This window comes from Siniperca chuatsi, linkage group LG7, assembly GCF_020085105.1.
Source record: "Siniperca chuatsi isolate FFG_IHB_CAS linkage group LG7, ASM2008510v1, whole genome shotgun sequence".
Lineage (NCBI taxonomy): Eukaryota > Metazoa > Chordata > Actinopteri > Centrarchiformes > Sinipercidae > Siniperca > Siniperca chuatsi.
The window spans coordinates 13541019-13561129 of record NC_058048.1 but is presented as its reverse complement, the minus strand read 5'-3'; the positions used below and the strand labels follow the sequence as shown (position 1 = coordinate 13561129).

General features: G+C 41.0%; 1 protein-coding gene across 1 annotated transcript; it reads right to left on the bottom strand.

The window, feature by feature from the left end:
• Positions 1 to 531: 531 nt before the first annotated feature.
• On the bottom strand, positions 532 to 20030 carry mmp28 (matrix metallopeptidase 28). The gene is made up of 8 exons (XM_044201497.1): positions 19752 to 20030; positions 18087 to 18163; positions 16869 to 17068; positions 8480 to 8701; positions 7130 to 7375; positions 2737 to 2886; positions 2212 to 2379; positions 532 to 1382 (listed from the first exon to the last, which is right to left on the bottom strand). Exons 1-8 carry the CDS (start codon positions 19875 to 19877, stop codon positions 988 to 990), a joined length of 1584 nt encoding a protein of 527 aa, XP_044057432.1. The 5' UTR covers positions 19878 to 20030; the 3' UTR covers positions 532 to 987.
• Positions 20031 to 20111: the final 81 nt, after the last annotated feature.

Below are 20111 nucleotides of genomic sequence, written 5' to 3'. Positions count from 1 at the left end.
ATAAAGAAATAAAACATAAAATATACAAAAGCAATAAAATAAACAGCCAGTTCAGGTAAAATCAGGATATGCTTTCAGATAAAAATGTGTTTTGAGAAGAGACTTAAACAAAGACACTGACTCAGACAACCTAATTTCTTCGGGCAAGTTGTTCCAGAGCCTCGGTGCCCTGATAGCAAAAGCTCTGTCCCCCTTAGTTTTCATCCTGGACTCAGGAACAGACAGGAGACCCCTGCTTGAAGATCTCAAACTACGTGAAGGTGATTACAAGGTCTAAAATATAATCTGGAGCCAGGCCATGAAGAGCCTTAAAAGTAATCAACAAGATCTTAAAATCAATTCTAAAACAAACAGGGAGCCAATGTAAAGCGGCTAAAACAGGTGTGATGAGGTCGTACCTCTTGGTCCTGGTTAACAGCCTAGCAGCTGAGTTCTGTACAGTAAGTTGTAAGTGTTTAAGTTGTAAGTTTTTTGATTAAGACAAGTGAACAGACTCTTACAATAATCAAGGCGTGAGGAGATAAAAGCATGTACAACCAATAAAGTTTTATTATTATTAATATGTTACATATGTTAATGACATTGCAGAAGACACACATAACACGTCTTTTGGTTTCTCTGTCAGTGTGCAAATACTACAAGAGAAAAGAAGATGGTTTTAAAAGCATAGCTCCAACCTAAAAAACAGTTTTTTGTCTGCTCACTTAAGAGTGCACAGTCCCATCATTATCTAAACCGTATTAATGAGGCTATAGTTGCACATCCATATACAGCAATGTCCATTGCTCTGCAGTATAAATATGTGCAAAATAAATAAACCAAGTGGGTTTAATTTTGTTGAATCTCTTCATGGCATGAGTTTGCTGAGCTAGGCTCCTTTTGCAACATATAAACTCTGTGGGTTTAGCCTGAAAAAATTATAGCAACTTTATGTTACAGTATATGTCAACAAATTGCACATCTGAAGCTTACAGCTCCCCCTGCTGGTCAAAGGATGTTGTTGCTCTGAGGAGCATTGCTGCAACCAGTCCAGCTCAGATCCTTGGCCCACTGGCCCTCTCTGGTGACTCGCACCTTGACCGGGTCAAATCTCCAGAACCGCTGTTCTCTGAACAGGTAGAGACGCCCGTCTGGACGGGTCAGCACCCCATTGGTCCCCTTTGGCACACCAGTCCAGTCTGTCAGCCTGCGGGGGTAGTAGGGTTCTTGGCGCAGGGTTTTGAGGTTAAGCACAGAGTAGCGGGAGCCCTTGAAGAGGACCATGTGACCCAGAGGAGCGTAATAGAAGGCGCAGTCGGGGTGGCGAGGCAGCCCCAACTCACTGCTCCTCTTGGGGAAGCCGGGGTCCAGCACGCTGCCAGTGTAGCGCCACATCCGCTTCCCTGCACACCACGAAATGAGGAGGAAAAGGTTAAGTTACAAATTCTATAAATCTACAATAAAACAATTTAAGCTTCAGGAAATTAAATTTTTTTTGCAGAAATCATTTCCAAAGCACCATCATACTATATTTGATCATAGTAGCTCCACAAATTCATCCAGTATTTAACATTTCACATAACATCATAACGTTGACAGTATTTTCATCTTTTAAAGAGCAAGTGGCCAAGTGAGTTTGACTTAAGATTTCTATCCAAGTACAGAGATGCAATAAGCTCTGCTCTTTTAAAACTATGCGCAACCCTTGCAAAAGACAGTAAGGACTTGTATCTTGCACTTTTCTCCAGAGAGGTTCAGAATGAACAAGTATTCAGGGTTCAGCGTCTTGAGGAAAATGCACACTGCTACTGGTGAGAGCAGCGTTTCGACAGTGACTCTTAGTTCGCAGACAACAAAGGACAGAGAAAAAGGTGGAGATGATTTAAGTGTAAATAATGCCTTATAGTAGAGCGTCTGTATCTTGCATAAAACGTTCTGCATTTAGCAGATAAGTAGAATCTAGATAACACTGTCAGGTGTTGGCCCTTAGCAGGAAGGTTAAACTTGGCAATAAATGAGTCATTAGCCTTTAGCACAAAGGTGAAGCTACTTTAAGACTACAGCTGAGGCTTCAGTGCAGTATAGTCTTTAAATAGCACTTTCCTATTTAAAAAGGCACAATAGAATCTATTTTGGGGGCTTTAGCTGATATGTGAAGTTAGGCAATAGGTTAGGGAATGTCTTTAAAAGGAAGTGTGAGCCACATTAATGAGCTCAGTGAAGCAGTACTACCTTTGAAAAAATACCACTTGGAGTCCAGCGGGGAGAAGGCAGCAGCCTCGATGGCCGGAGGGAGGTCAGACCAGCGCTGACGGAGAGGCAGCGGGCCGCTCACACCACCTTCAGCTGACACCGTCCAGTACACACTGCCCCGAAACACCAGCACTGTCTCATTCTGGTCTGGATACACACAAACAGAAAAGAAAAAGCAAGGGTAATTGCACGTGTACCACATTAAAGAAAGTTCATTCTTGACCTTAAAAACAGTAGTTTGACAAAATAGCTCGAGGTCCACTTGGGAGCTTTTTCCAGAGATTTCAACTGCATCTCGCTGTCTTCATCAGCATGCTTTCATTCCTGTTTTGTTTCATTTAAAGTCATTTTAATATAGCTTTGTCCAGCAACTTTAAAAAGATAACAGGATTCACTTTAGTTGCTGTAGGGTTTTGTTTTTCAGCTTTTCGAAGCCACACCAGTAACCACAGTCATGAAGGATGTGGCTGAATGTCATTTTCTAATATTTCACTTGGACCTCACCCATAGTGATGGCATCGAAGACACCCTGGCAGTACAGAGGCTGCCCTGTGGTCTGATGCCCGTTGTGAAGCTCTGTGAACTCCCACTCCTGCAGCGCGGCGTGCAAAACCTGGCCGGGCAGCCTTACTGGGCGGCCACCTGACGGCTTACCTGAACACAAAAACAAAGCAACAAAACAATGAAGTGAAAGGCAGCAGACAAGGGCGTGAAAGATGAATCCACTTTGAATATGTCATATCACTTTCAGTAGGTTGTTGTCTGTCCAGCTGTAACTTTCCCACAAATAATTTGGTTATATAGAGACGATTATTTAAACCCTCCGGTGACCAAACAAAGCTGTGAGGACAGACAGTAATTTCTCCTGCATGCCAAAAGCAATTTAAGTATTTTCTAAATGGGACAGCATGGGAACAAATGGAAAGACAAACAGGATAATGTTAATATTTAAATTGTCCATTACAAGATGTGGCTGGGTTGATGGATACTGATGGATGACATTATACTGCACAGGAAATAAACAAAGGACTCTAGCGCACACTGGAACCATAAACAAACTTATGGAAATTTTAGCACAAAAAAAAAAGAGCCCACCTACTCTTTTTTTTTTTTATTCATAGAGCAGATTCCTGGCACATGAGATCGTAAGAATAAAGGAAGAATCAAAGCTGAACAAAAGGAAAAAGCGCAACATACCAAAGCACAAAGAGTAAGTGATGGTGCTTTAGACGTGATTACAGCCATTTTGTTTGCAAGGAGCTGAACAAACATTTGTGTAGGAGGTGGAAAATTAGCACACCCAAGAACAGGAGGAAGCAGGAAAAATAGATATATACATATCTGAGTGGATAACACATGGACAGCTGCCCATAAAAGCTCTGTGTGTGTGTGTGTGTGTGTGAGAGAGAGAGAGAGAGAGCTGTGTTGTAAGATAAGGGCTGGATGTCTGACTTCAATCAAACACAAAACCTCCTTACATTCATCAGTATTCAAGTATTCAGATCTTAAGTTTAAAAATGCAATGCAAAAATACTCCATTAAAAGTAACAATCCTGCACTCAAAATTGTATTCAGTATGGGAGTATTATTAGAAAAATGTGCTTACAGTATTAAAAGTAAAAGTTGTTTTTCATACTGTTATGCAGCATTAGCAGAATTTAATGTCGAGATGGAGTTCATTTTAACAACTTCATATATGGTTTGGTAATTTAATCTATAAAATGCATCATATTTTATTAGATGATCACATGTTTTGTAATATTTTGTAACCGTAGCTTCATTGGAGTAATAAGTACAATTTTTCCCCTGAAATTTAGTGGAGTAAAAGTATAAAGAAGCATAAAATGAAAATAATCAAGTAAAGCACAAATACCTTTAAAATTTTGATCAAGTATAGTACTTGAACAGTAGTTACTTTCTTACCACTGACATTCATACACAGGAGAATGTGTTCCTCCTGCCATACACAGGGGATCTAAATGTGCTTATTGTGCAAGATACTACAGTACTACTCAACATTACAATCTGCACACAGAGTATACTGATATCACCAGCGGTGGAATGTACTGTAACTAAGTACATTTACTCAAGTACTGTACTTAAGTACACATTTGATTTACTTGTACTTTACTTGAGTATTCCCATTCTTCTATTCCACTACATTTCAGTGGGAAACACTGCACCTTTGACTCCATTAAACTAACAGTATATGTAATTGTTCAAATTAGATCCACCTTGACCAACTACAACAGTAAAACGTTACTTACACATTAATGCATCAGTAATAATAATAATATATTTAATACGATAACACTCACAGGGGCCCGCTTTTGATACTTTAAGTGTATTTTGCTAATAATATGTACTTTTTATTATTTTAGCCCAGTAACATTTTCAATGAAGATAGTATTTGTATTTATGAAGTATTTTTACATTGTGGCAGCACTTTTACTTAAGTAAAGGATCTGAATACTTCCACCCTCCACCACTGCTGTTCATCATACATACTGTACAAACATAGTCTTATAAGGCAGAATTACCACAAGCGTGTGCCTTTAATATACGATACTTCGAGCGAGGGTTTTCATGTTTCTTGTCAAAGAGCAATCAGAGCTCTGGAGGCTGACATATTCAGGCTGCCTCACATCTGCACAATGCCAACACCAGGAATGGTTCACATACACATACACACTGCCTAAAGCACATATCTTTAAGTCCTGACAAGTGCAGTTCTTGTCCACGTCTGTCTCTGGAGCTGCTTGACATTTACGTGGGAGCAGCTGCAGTCTGCAGAAATTACTGCCACGGGGAAGAGGGGGGATGATGTCCGTTGATGAGCAGACATGAAAAAAGTTGCATTTTGCTAAACTCCATCTGAGCGCCAACCAAAGAATCCTGGAAAACGTTTTGTGAAGCAATAAAAGAAGTTATCAGAGTGAGCTGTCTTTTCTTTCTTTAAAGGCTGATAAACAAACATTCTCAGGTTCAGCTTTCAGTGTAAAAGCAAAACACATACAGCTCAATGACCAACTTAAAACTTATCATCTGTTCTAATTGCTGCTCATTAGTCGCTATTAATTTAATGGTAGTTTCGATGGTCACATAATAAATCAAAGTGGCATTAAGTGCTGTGGTTATCGAGTGTAACTGAGCTGAAAATGAAGATGTGTGTCTGAGCGGTGGCTTGGCCGAGGCAGCAGGGTGGTCAGCTGATGTTTTTTTTTTGTATGCAGAGGGAATAAGGGAGGCCCTGAGGTGAAAAGGCTGGCAGATACCATTTTAGGAAGCTGAGGCCAGAATATTTGCAAAGGCAAAGCAGATGGGACTCAGATATTAAACAGAAAAAGGAAGCATGTGGATGCGGCCTGCCTCCGAGCTTCTGTTGAGCTGAATCTCAATTTCAGAGCTGAATTATCCAAATGAGATGTGTCTTCACTTGCAGCTGTTTTACACCTCATTTTAAGGTCAAAGCAGGGAAAGTAACTTTATGCATTTTTGCATCTTGTACATTCAGGGTACCACATCTTCATAGAGGAGGGCCGAGTTGTTGCAGAGGCTATTTTTGGTGCAAACAAGTTAGAAAGTGTTCTTGTGCAACTGCTGCAGTGGAATCAGTTTCTTAGCAGCAGAGAAAACACGCAATAAGGAGAACTCTGCACATGTGGAAACCTGCCTCGCACATGCCAGGAGGGACAACACACTCACGGAAAACAGAAACTATTATATTTGTCATACACAAAGACGTATGTAATGCTCCCGCACTCTGCTACAACACCAGCAATCTACCAGGTAAACACTGTGTGTAGCACTGAGAGGCTGGATGATAATAATAACACACAGACAGGCCACTGAGTGTGTATATCTGTGTGTTTTGTGGGTGTTGTTTAAAAAGAAGGAGTGAAAACCAGCCCTCCTGCCAGTAGTGAAGTCACTGTGTGTGTGTGTGTGTGTGTGTGTGTGTGTGTGCGCGCGTGCGTTTTAGGGCAGAGCGTTATTTTGACGATCACACCACCTCTGCTGCCCTCAGTCAATGCTACTTCTCCCAGCAGCTAAGAGGCCACAGAAGTGAAACCGACTCCTAATGCTGTTAAAGATAAACTCAACTAAAAACACTAAAAAACTTTTTTTTTCTCTCTGTTCTATAAATCAAGTGCTCTCTTCCACAAATAATGCTGCCATGGACTTTTAATCACATTCATAGCTGTGAGCTTTGTTTCCCAAGAATGTGTTGCACACTTAAATGGGCGAAGACAAACAGCCAGGAAGATACTACTCGGATATTAATACATTTTAAAAACTGTTAAGGTCTTTTTTTGTCAGATCCAGGTTTTATTGAACTGTGGTAACTCTCAACAGGCTTTGCCGTTCTACTCATTCTTGTTCTGTGTTTGCAACTGGTGGCCTTTAGGGTTCCCTCTCTGGCCTTTTCACAGCTCAGTGCCACGAGTCCCAATTTAATGGGCAACAGAGCAAAAATGACTCCACTTCTGCATTTCCTCAAAGACAGTCTGGTTTCTTAACAAGTGTATTCCAATAATAGTTCATTCTGAACGGCAACCTAATTTCACCATCTTTAACTGAGCTGACCTGAGGCCAAACAGTGAGACATTTGTCATCTGTCAACTAAAGTGCTTTTTTTTCAACCTTTCAGACTTTAAACCTGAGGGGGAAAGTGGTAAAAATATCTCTCTGTGTCCAGAGAAGGTGCTACATTTAACACTCCTCATGACCCCGGGACCACACACTTTCCATTTCACAAAGAAAACATTCCCCTTGAGTAGCCGTTAAGCTTCATTTGGCATCTTGGACATGTTTGGATCGGGACGAGACACAATAAACCCCCAGATAGGATCTGCGAGGTTGAATAGATCGCCGTAAAAAAGCACCGTCATCTCACCGTACAGCTGCTGCACTGCGATGATGTCATCCCAGCTCAGCACCAGGCTGCGGCCGAGCTTCCTGTAGTATGGTGACATCAGGGAGTGACGGACGGGGGAGTGCTCCAGTCCCAGAGTGTGTCCGATCTCGTGGGCGGTCACCATGAACAGGTTGTGTCCCTTGTGTCCGTTTAGCGTCCACCTCTCTGCCCTGTCGAAGTGGGCTTCCCCCCGGCGAGGCAGGAAGGCGTGAGCCAGAGTTCCTCCTGAAACAGATAGAGGCTGAGTGTCGCACAGTATCAGTCACATTACAGATCAGCAGTCATATCCGACCAAAATAAAGTTATACATTTACATACGTCGAGTGGTGGCTCGGTTCAGAATCCTGTGTTGCACAGTTAAACCTGCAAACTGCAGCAAATTTAAAAGTAACTGCTCAGTTGTTGATTGGTTGGTTTATTTTCATTGCAATATCCTCCATCTCATTATAATTTTAATAGCTACACTTAACTTGACAGTTCATGCACTATTACTTTATACTGTATTATTATCATCAACCGGTAAACCCACTTTGTACTTCACACTTATTATATACTTATTCTGTTTTAGCATAATTTCATCTTCTATTCAATTCTTTTAAAACCCTATTTATGTGTATCTTTATATTGCCTTGTATTTCTTTTATATCTTGTCTATTTTATGTTTCATGTAAAGCACATGGAATAGCCTTGTTGTGGCAACGTGCTATACAAATAAACTTGTTATTAAAATGATTGAAATGAAACAGTCTGAGAAGGTTAAAATCACTGCTCACAACTCAAACGTGCACTCAGTGATGAGAAACCATTGCTCAAAACTATATCATACCATAGCTGCAACAGTGAGAGTGGGAAAGCTTTCATGCTAACGACTAACACTGTGAGCAAAAATGCATTAAAGTGCTCTGTAAATTCATCAATGTTAAAAAATCCTATATCCATTTGTGGCACTAATACAATGTTACCTGCAGGTGACCACACATGCTTCCTGATCAGTTTACAAACTCTTGTTATTGTGTAATCCAGGTTAGCGCAGAGTGTGTAATCAAGTGTGTATTATCTTAATCTGGTTTATTCTCAGTAATCCGGTTTCTGTGCACACATAAACAGTAGGACCTGTTAAGCTGTATTGATTCAGGAAGTTGGGCTCAAGATCTCTTTTGCAAGAGAGACCTGAGAACAAATTACATACACAAGATCATAACACAAAACAATCATCACACACACTAATTAAAACTATGACAAATTCTCCCTATTCAGTGTTACAAATGAAAACATGCTCAGATAGATAGATCAGTGATGACTTGAGTCAATGTGTGGTTGTCTACTGACCTGGTCCGTCGAAGGCGTTGCTGGCCCCATCGTTGTGGTCTCCCTCATAAAAGGCCAGCCGGATGTCTGCGGGACCTTCAGGGGCCTCCTGGAACACCAGGCCCGACACATTGCTCCACAGCTGGAAGGCAGCGCGCACCGCCAGCCGCACGGAGCCCAGAGACAGGTGGCGAGGCCAGTTCACTATCTGGTAGGTCAGATGTTGTTTGTACCACTTCTCAGCTGGAGAACACCCACAGAGAGAGAGAGAGAGAGAGGAACAGAGATATGAGACATGCAGGTATGAAGCTCACAATCTTATTCATCACAAACTTAGAGCCAATACAACTGCAGATAAGCTCAAGTCAACAGATAACCAAAAGACAAAACCCTGGCAGTGTTGCTGTGAGCAAGAATATTTCAACTACTCATCTGTAAAACATCATTTATTGTAGTAATCCAACACAAATGAGTTATTAGAGTTACATTTTTGAATGGCATGGGACATTTTCTTCTGTTCCAGAGAGATGAAAACTGGGCTAAAATAATAAATAAGTATGAATTAACAAAGGAAACAAAGGACAAAACGGAAACTTCCTGGAAAGTAACGTTAATCATTTTCCAACACTCATTTCGGTTGACTTCATAAAAAAATGTAATTTGTGGGTTCAAATCATGCTCATTATTTTGTTGTTGCATGTGAAGCCACTACTACAATATTTCCGTTTTGAACTGGAATCACACACGTAGTTGGACATTTGAGGGAATTATTATATTTGTCCTTGTAGTGCTGCCACACCATATAGAGATATAGATGTTGGTTGGCACTGGATAACTTACAAAAGCAGAACTGTAGGCAGGAGTCCATGCACAAAAATGTTAACAAAACACACAAACCCTGGGAAGTTTAAAAACAACTCAGAAGAGAAAGAAAATCAACAGCACACCCATGAGTGAATCAACTTTAATTTAAGGTAATTTTCTTGAGAAAAGTTTGACCTTCCTTCCACAACAATCACTGATTAGAGGATGTAACGATGCACAGCTGCCTTCACTATCACTGACTGAGCAAACAAACACAAATACAACTCAAACTACAAAACTGCTATTTGTATAACCTGACTGATAAATTAAAAGGATAAGTCTGGTGTTACTCTATATTTTTCTTACTGTCAACAAACCCCATGAAAAGACCAAAACCAACAATGATCCAATTGATCCTGCTAACATGTATTTTCTGTGTAGCAAAAGCCTGATAAAGCTTCTTCCTCTGTGCCACAGAGCTCCACTGTCCACACAAAAACTGTTAAAAACACATCAATCCTTCATTACGATGAACACTGTGGTTTATTTTGAGTCAACCCTAAATACATCATCCTGCTGCCGTAAATACTCACTAACGCACCAAATCCATGGCTGAAAATAGCCCATAAATGCATAATTTACTTGTTTGAGTGCTAAAAACTACAGCGCCCAGCTGTTTTGGGAAATTAGTTAGCCTTTTTTAAAATGTATATATTTGTTACCCATTTTTAAAATCGACTTCTTCTTCTTCTTGGGCTCGGGCTCGATGGCTTTCTCAAATTCCCGTCACTGAGAACGCATCTGACAAATTCCTTCAAACAAATATATACACACTGAGACCATACAATTTGTTTTCATCCAACTAATCTGGCTGTTTTTCTGTCGCAAACAGTTTATATTATTATTAGTTGCTAGAGTAGCTATGTATTTACATCTTGCATATCTGTATTATGAATCCGGATGCCATATCAATCCTGTGTTCCGCTGTGATGTTTTGAAGCCTCTCCACATCCAACAGGCAGAGCCAAAATGATAGGATGTTAACCATGTTAGCTCACAGCTGGGTAAACTAACAAGCACTCTGAACAACACACCTCACTTAACTTCAACACGCGTCTGTGTTTTCTCAGCTTAGACATAGTTACATGTGTCGCAAACTTCCGAATCTCACATTTGTTCAGTCTTTAATTTACAAAACGCTAATCCCTTCAATATATACACACACAATGTAGCAATCTGGAGACAAAGCAAACACAACAGCAAACACACACACACTCAACCATGTGGCCACACATTCACAACAAGCAGACAGAGAGGCTGCCTCGCAGGAAACAACCATTAGATGATATGAACCTTTTGGGAGAGGCAGCTGGAGAGGCTGGATGCTTGCTCTGACTGTTCAAGTTCGAGAGTGGACAGAGCTGGTGAAGGAGTTGGTGAATACATTTTAAACCAGAAGATAATTTTAAGGTGTAATAATCATCTAAATCATCTCTGCGAAAAAATCTAACATTTCTTGACATTTCTTTCATATTTTCTGGGCTTTTGATCCTCAGATGTTTTCATATTGGCAAGAGATTGCTAAAGAGTAAGAAATATTTGGAATAGAAGAGGATTGCTCTTTTGTTACATTATACCTGGGCAAAATCCCAAGTAAACGTATAATGCAGGATGAATATCTCCTTTAAAATAATTTTATTTTAAATAGTAAATCATTTCCATGGAAATGGCTACAGACAAACCTTCCAACAAAGGAACAGGGTCTTTCAATCACATATGGAATGGGTTACATCTTATATAGTCAATTTTCCCAATATTTTACATATTGCTTATATTGTAGTGTTAAGGTTTGGAGTCTGTCTGACACACAGACAAAAAGTGTGCAGTGGTAATAACTCTAACAAAATGAGGGTACTGCCCTTTAGTAGTATTTGTACTTGTATTGGTAAGAGGTCTTGAGAAGGTAAAACAGAATTAGTGCTAGAATCAAATCCACAGGAAGTAGCCTGTGTAGCAGGTAATGCACTTTGGATGACTTGCCACAAGGGCTTTATAAATTTACACATACTTTCACATTTGAAGACTAACCAGAAAGTGGCAAGATAACTCAAGCAAAATATTTAAAGATGTGGTCGATGTACGTTTGCACCGACGTGGAGGCCAAATGTGAGTGGGAGGTCTGCACATTACGCACTTCTGCTCAGTCGTACGCGGAGGACTGAGGCAGTCGGCTTTGAGAATGTGGACCTTCGAGTTATTTTGATGCCATTTGTGCTCGGTTAAATACAGCAGAGAGTCGTTTGAAAGATGTGAGCGATAAACAAGAGGTATGCACTACATACTGTGAATTGCCATGAGAGCTCAATAGCACCCTGGAGAAACGGAAATATCTGGAGCCATTAAGACATGGGTTTGGCAATGACATGAGTGTGTGCGTTTCTGTTTGTGTAAACACACAAACAGAATTTGTGCTTCAGCAGCAACTCAACACAAATATTGGCGTAAACGTGAGAGTTGTGTAAACTTGATCCTAGTAGGATCAAGTAGTTTTGTTACAATGATGCACAAAAATATTAGATGGAAAGCGTGGAAGCAGCAGGGTCTTGCATACTATATTTGTATGGGGGTTAATACAAGTCATCCCAGTGATTTAAATTCAAGAAAGAATGAAAAACAAGATACAAGGAAGTAAGAATTCAACCTCAGGAGTAATGTCGCTGCCATTACAACCTGCATTTTCCTTTAAAAGTCTTGATTTTTAAACACAGTTTGATATCTGATCAGGTTCTCAGTAAGACAGACACTTGAACACACTCCCTGGCTTTCTCAACCCAGCTTAATTTTTTCCCTCCCAGATGAACTATATGCATCAGGCTTGTTACCACATGATGTGTATAGATCTCCATCCCAGACCGCCGCAGAGTAAGAGGTCCCCGAGGACAGCAGAGAGGCCAGGAAGTCAGATACACAAGACATTCCCCGACTTCCCTTATGGAAGCAATTACCATGATGCCCTCCATAGCAGCAGTGTGGGGTGGGTGGGTTATCACAGACATTAGGAAGTGACTGAGATTATCTGATAGCCAAAGTTATTGTTTGTCGAGGTACAGAGAGATTTTTTTTGTTACTGGTGTCAACTTGGAGGCTGCTTGACACAGCTAGGTCAGCATGCTAACATGCTCACAATGACAGTGCTAACCTGCTTATGTTTACCGGGTTCACCATCTCAGCGTTTTAGCATGCTAACATTTGCTAATCAGCGCTAACCACAAAGTACAGCTGAGGCTGCTGGGGATTTCTCTAGTTTTGCAGGCAATTGGTCGTCAACCAAAGTATTATAGATGAAAAGTTAGGCGATCAAAGTTAGTGCAATTCATCCTGAGGGGGACGTGAATGTGTGTACCAAATTTCATGGCAATCCATCTAATAGTTGTTGAGATATTTCACTAAAAAACACAAATGTCAACCTCATGGTGGCGGTAAAGGCAAAATCAGGGGATCACCAAAGTAATAAGGATTCATCCTTTGGGGCCAATAAATGTCTGTACAACATTTTGTGCCAATCCATCCTGTAGATATTGATATATTTCAGTATGGACCAAAGCGGTGGACTGATCGACTGACATTGCCATCCCTAGTGCCGCGCTGTTAGCATAGCTACAAATGCCCACCACGATTTCCCAGAACTCAATGTGGCATCATCACATGGCTTGTTTTGTCAGCCGACAGTGTACCAGCCATTTTCGATTTAAAATGGTATGAAACACAGAAAGGCTTAAAATGTAGGCATTTTCGCTTAAAAAAATAATCAATTATCAAAATAGTTGCCAATTAATTTTCTGTCAATCACTGAATTGACTTTAAATCAAGCATTTGTTGCAGCTCTAGTAAGCAAAGCCCTGAACTCCAATATGTGTACTCTCCTGAAAGAGTGTAAAATTAGCTGTTGAATGTTGGTGAAATGTTGTAAAATGGCAATAAACAGTTTCCAGGGCAGGCCACAGATCCGTAAGTACACACCTCTGAAAAACACACAGACACACACCTATTGCACTTACAGGGCTTATCTTGGACAAGGGTGGTAGAATGTCAGCTCTGTAAATATCAGTGGGAACGACCATCAGATTCCACCACAAGTCAAGGTCTGTTTTCAGTTTCCAGGAAGCTCAGATGGCAGCCATGTTCACACAAAACCAAATCACATCACACCACAGCTGAGAGCGAATAAACAGGCTGACTCATCTGCATGCTGCTGTGGCCTGCAGGCTGGGTTTAGCAGCCACTGTCAGCTGTCAAGGACAAACAGCTCAAAGAGCTAAGCATTAAGTTTAAGTCACAGATGGCTTGGCGCGCCGGTATCCTAACTATAGAGAAAAGCGGTAAACTATAGGGGTGGGTGGACCGATACCTGAAATATGAATACTACTGATACTAACTTGTTTTGAGTATTGATACTTTTACCATTAAAACGGTCTAGCGTTTTAACATGCATGTGATTAAATAATTAACAGAACATAGTAAAAATAAAGGCTTAATGTCTGGCAAATGATTGGGTGGTAACGTAAATGTATTCAGAAGTATCCTATTAATGATGCATTCACCTAATAAAAGATCCTCTCCTACATGATTAGCTGCTTTTAATAATAAAATGTATCTGTAATGGTTTTGACATCTGTGATTCTGGCCCTTGAATTACTAGGTGGCCGATACCAAATCTTGTGGTATTGGCCACCCCTTGTGAACTAGAATCATCTATATAAAATTAACTTTCTGAGACCTATTCTCAATTAAATTTTATGTGTAAAATAAATAAAGATATTATGTTAAATTCAAACTTGCTCATTCACTCTTACTATCGAACAAAGTCGAGAAACAAAAACAAATCATGGACTGCAGCGCAGTTTAAATTGCAAGACAGCATTTGAATCATACTTTTATAGTTTGATATCCAGAAATAACAAGAAGAGTCTGCAGCCATGCTAGCAGCTCTGTGATGCTGCACTTAGGCACTGTGCTGCTAAATGTCCGCATGCTAACATGCTCACAATGGCAATGTTACCATGCTGATGTTTAGCAGGTATTCTAGTTCACCATGGTCACTGCCTTAGTTTAGCGTGTTAGAATGCTAACATTAGCTAATTAGCACTGAACACAAAGTACCGCTGAGGCTGGTGGGAATGTCATTAGTTTTGAAGGTATTTGGTCATAAATTAAAGTATTGGACAAACTTAAATTTTGAAAAGAGATGAAAAGTTAAGGAATTGCCAAAGTGATTACAATTCATCGAGGGTGACATGAATGTCTTCACCACATTTAACTGAATCCATCCAATTATTGTCAAAACATTTCACTCACAACCACAAATGGGAACTTAATGGCGTTAGAGGAAAAGTCAGGGATCGGTACAGTCAGACTGATTCGTTCTCTGGGGACACTGAATGTCTGTACAACATTGCTTGGTGAACCATCCAGTAGGTGTTGAGATATTTCAGTCTGGACCAAAGCGGTGGGCCGACCAAGCGACTAACATTTCCATCCATAAAACCAAGGGCTGTACGCAAGGTGAGGCCTTCAAATCAAAGGTTACTGCCACCCAAGTGCTGAGTAATTTAAAGTTCATCTAACAGGCAGGTCTCACTGGCATTTTACACAGTCTGAATCTGTCAGACCAAATGCTCTACCCAAACAGAAAGCTCTTCCAGTAAACATTCTGCAAGTCACAGGCAGAAATCTGCTGCCACTGTATGACAAAGCAAACTAATGTTTGAGTACAAGGCGGTGGTTACACAGATTTACTATACTGCCACTCACAATTAAGTTATCACATTGCTAAACTACATCAGTGGATATATGAAGCCAGATCTGAAAGAGGAGGATGTAAAAGTATCTGCCGTTAATGCTGCTCTTTGTGTAATAATACAGCCAACTGTCATATGAGTCATGTCTGGGACTAGAATAATGACAGAGAGTTGTTGTCTTAATCAAGAACAGGCTGTAATCCATCCAAACAGACAGTCACTCAGCAAGATATCTACTCATTTAGCCAGTAAGCTATCTGGCCATTGAGACAGCCAGCCAGTCTGGCAAACAACGTAATCCAGTCAGTCAGTTATGGATGTGTTTACCACAGGGAACATGTCAGGTACTGACACGAAGAGGCAGCAGCAAACATCAGCCACCGCTGCATTCCCTGAACATGAGCCAACCTCGTCAGTGACAGGAAGGAATTCAGAGGCTTCACACACCATGAGGCTGGAGGCACCAGGCTGCTGCTGCTGCTCATTCACAATGGATGAATTGAGGAATGACAGCACCAAAGAGGGATGTAAACACAAGTCATAAATGACACAAACATATAGTGTGTTAACATGCAGCCTCTAACTCTATATAACAGGGTGGAAATGGATCCAGATCCATGCAAAAAGAAGAAGAATTGACTCCTGGGCCTGTGCTCTGACTTTGATTGATTGATTTTTGAGATATCCTTCTAACATACAGACAGACACAGATTCCCCGAGCAATATGGCTTCATCAACCCCAACTGAATATGCCGTCACCTTAATAGCTAATGCATATAGGGTATAAAAAAATCCATTATAGTTTTAAAGGTTTTGCCCCAGCTCAACTCAGTATCTCCCACACATGTTTATAAGAGGGGAGAAATTACACCACCTGGTAATTCTCTGTAAAGCACACTAAGCTAGAAGGGGAGGACCTTGTGCTCAATTACTCAAGAAATCTGGCAGTGCTCAGCTGCACTCTTAACCACCGTTAAACACTCTAAATCCTGCAGTCTTTAGCCAGTTCAAATTGCAGTGATCTGCTCACGAATGAATGCTTTTATTACTGTCTCTATATATAGCAGAAAATTAGGATAATCTAAAGGAGCCTCGATAATTCTTTAAAGGAAAACTGCTGTATTTGTAGGGACACAACTTGGAATTACAGATTTCTAGAGGAATTTGCTCAGGTGCAGAGTCCAAAGAGAAACTGGAAACCGGAGCTGCAGGATACATTGCTGTTGTTCGGAGAAGCCCTGATGCCTCCCAAATCATTTTACAAACTGAGAAAAACTATCCGGTGGATAAAGTGGTCCGTTTGACATGAGGGATTCTCAAACTTTCTCAACCCACAGAGGAGCATGTAACTCATACACTACAGATGAAAAATGAGACGGTATAGTCCCTCATTTGTCCAGGAGTGTTCTATCGTTAAAAAGGTTTTAGTCGTAGTCATCTGGACACTGTTTTCAGAATCAATTGATTCTCAAAACTGAAGTTAAGGTTTTCACCTAGACATCCACAATACATGGACTTGTGTAATTGCAGGTAAAAGCAGGAATCAACCAGGCTGACACATGCAGCATCAGCCACTCCACCTGCTTTAATTCCACCCCTCACCCTATTTAGTGCTTTAGTTTCCAGAGGTGGACCCTCCCAGTTGGCTCTTTATGACCACTCCACAACAGGACACGAAAAACCTCCACATGCAAGGCAATGAATGATATCACAGCTTGCAAACAAGTCTTCACTGCACAGAAACATAAATGCTCTCTCATATAGATACTAAAAACACACACGGAGTCATACAAATGTACACACAATACCTTGCGCAGCAGAGCGCCTCCTGCGGCGCTGTGGTCGTCTGACAGCGGCTCTCTTTCCGGTGAAAATGGCGTTTACTCTCTGAGCCCAGATCTGCTGGCTGCCCTCATCCGACACCCCACAGCGGGGCTCCGACATCTGCCTCAGGGTGGCGCCGTCAAGCTCACCCGTGACCGGAAGCCGGGACAACCACTGGAACTCGCTGCAGAGAGGAAATGTTTGCATGATGCTCTTCCTGAACAGGCATTTGGCTTTTCAATCAACAACATAAGATTTAACCAGAATTTAAAACTAACTGGATACCCAGTCTGAGACTTTCGACTTAACAAAATGTAGTCCTCCTGTGTTTCTGAGAGGAGCAATTAAAGATTTGCAGTATATTGATGTTTGCACTGTCAGTCAGCGCCTCAAAGCTATGCCAGGCGCTTAGGTTGCTGGGGGATCGAGGATTCACACATTGCTCATATATAATGCAGCTGAATAAAGATATGTAATTCTTAAATGGGTACGTCTGGTGTCATGAAGCCATGTTAGCATTGTCAGTGGTACTGTTTCTCAAAATAGACAGTGGAAGGATGGAAGGATGGTTATTTACAACCATTTATCATTTTAATGTCTGAGACTACAAGCTTAAACATTTTGAAGCTAATCACAAGTAAAATTGGTAAAACCCTGATCCATTGTTGCATAGTTTACATGACCATGGCCTTTACTCACTTTATTTACCAGAGACAGCTGACATTAATAAACATCAGTGTGATCTAAAGGTACCAGATTTAGCTAAATGGCAAGATTTCATCTGCACTCCATGAGATGTTGGTCAGCCACACACAGTTTACTACCTACTAACACTCAGTCCAAGCAAAGCTTTTCAATCAGTTTCCAGTATAGTACAGTCAGTATACGGGCCAGAGGGCGAGGTCCTTGAAATTCCCGGATGGTTCAGAGAGGGTTCAGGAGAGGTTTCCCGGTGCAGAGGTGAGGGTGTGTTTTACTGCCCTGCACTGACGTCCAGCCCCGGGGCTTGTCCCACACCGAGCTCCCCCTCCCCCCTGATGAACACAACCAGCTAACTCTGAACCGCTGTATCACTGTTCTAAAATCATATCGCATTCATTTTAGGACTTCTTATGAGCCGTTGTGATTTCTGACATTGATGTTGGCTCGGGCTAATCACCAAGAAAAAGCTTTAGTAGATGAAGACCAGCTTTACCACCTACCAGATAGCTGACTGCATCTCGACTGCATTGTGGATGTGGTTGTCCTGATGGAGGTAGCCGTACTTCTCCAGAAAAACCTGCAATTGTTACAACACTCGTTAGTACTGCTTCAGAAATGCTCCAACTTAACGCATAAACCAAACAGAAGAGTGCTTTCCAGTCATTATTGTAGCCCTTCTGTAAAAATGTGCTTTTTTTAAAGATAGTAAGGTGACTTTTTGGATGATGTGGTTGATTTTACAGACCAACAATCTCACAGTTACACTTTGCATCTCATAAGAACACACTCTGGTAAATCCCCAGAGAGGCAAACCTCCCCATGAAGGAAAAAAAAAAAAGATATCATAAAAGTGTACAGATAATTTTGTACTGTAACTGCTGTAGGTTGCCAAGGCAGATGTATAGATCTGGACCACCCATAAGAGAGAGAAACCCCTGGGGTGTCCTTGCCGAGAATAGTTCTGAAGTTTAACATGTAAAAAACTGTAAAAAAAAAAAAAAAAAAAAAAAGAAAAATGAACCAACAGGGTACATGACAACAGATGTTGTTGCATTGTGGTCTGAGATTAGCCATGTGGATGGTTTAATATTATGATCTCTCATGTGTATGTAGCAGGTTTCATGTTCAGACAACAGCAGGCGCAGCTATGATTACAGATGTGGTGAAGGTGGGATGGAAATTAAAATTGAGGAGATGACAGATGTTCGTCAAGCAGGAATGTGCAACAAAAATGTCTCTTTGTCCCGTTAGAGACATTGAAACGTGCCAGAAGGCTTTGTTTTATGTAAGAACAAGAGTAAAGTTGTAGGGAACACATGTCATAGCCTAATGCTATATGGTCTTACAGCTTGAATGAAGAAAATCTTGCCACCAAAGACAGCTGTGAAATTTAAATAGCGCAGTCCAAACCACAGTGAGGCAATTAAATTGTAAAATCCCAATTTGGTCTCCCAGTATGTCACTTTATGCAGCTGTAGTATATGGCCGACATGGTCTAAATGTGTCAGTAAATGGTCACATTAAGGGTTATTTTACACCATAAACTAAACATGCAGCAGTATTTGTTACATTCAACTTTTCCTCAGTACTTAGAAATATATTTCTTCAGACAGATTGTTATAAAAATTAGTTTCACAACAAAATTCGTTTAATGTATCTACAGCAGTGTTTTCTGTTATATAAGGCTATCCATGAAATAAATACACTCCTTTTGTGTGTCAGAAATGTACAGCATGTTATCTTACATATTGACCTGGCTTATCTTTGGGGTCAATCAGACCCCAGAGAAGTAATAACAAATCTTAGTTAGCCAACACCAATGACAGATATTAAGCAGCTTCTAACTGTTTTACAGCTGAGTTCTCAAACCCGAACATCTAAAAATTATATAAATTAAGTCATTAAGTATAAAGACGACAAACAACGTTAAATGTTTTTATTTTTTTGGCGTTTAAAGACCCCAAACAAAACAGTGTTAATGCTAGCATGCCTACAGGTTACTTTATTTCCTTATGCAGTAGTTTGTTTTTTCATCATGCAACTTTTATATCTTAAGGTAACTTCCTTGTACTTTTTAAATATAGCCTACATTAAATTCAGTTATGGATTTTGTGCCTATCTACCAAACACTACCGGGTCTAAAAGCTATTTTCTGACAGTAGCACCTCGGGGTCCAGCAGCAGCGGCGATCCTCCGGCAGTCTGAGCGGTGATGAGGGAAGTCACAGTCAGGATCCAGGCTGCCCTCATGTCCCGTCCAGCTCCACACCGGTCCGGGGGTCGGCGGCTCATTGCGGGACAACCACACTATCACCACACCGCTCCTTGCATGGGGCATTTCTGCCCCGCTCGTAATACTTTTTTCATTGTTGGTTTTTCTCGCTGTCAGTCAGTGGGAGCATGCTGCTGCTCGCCTCACATCTCCATCCCTCCGCCTGACGGAGCCTAGTGTTACAGGGGGAGGGCCAGCGCCGCCCCCCTCTGTCCGCTTCTCCCCACTCTACATACTAGTGCACTTTAAGGATG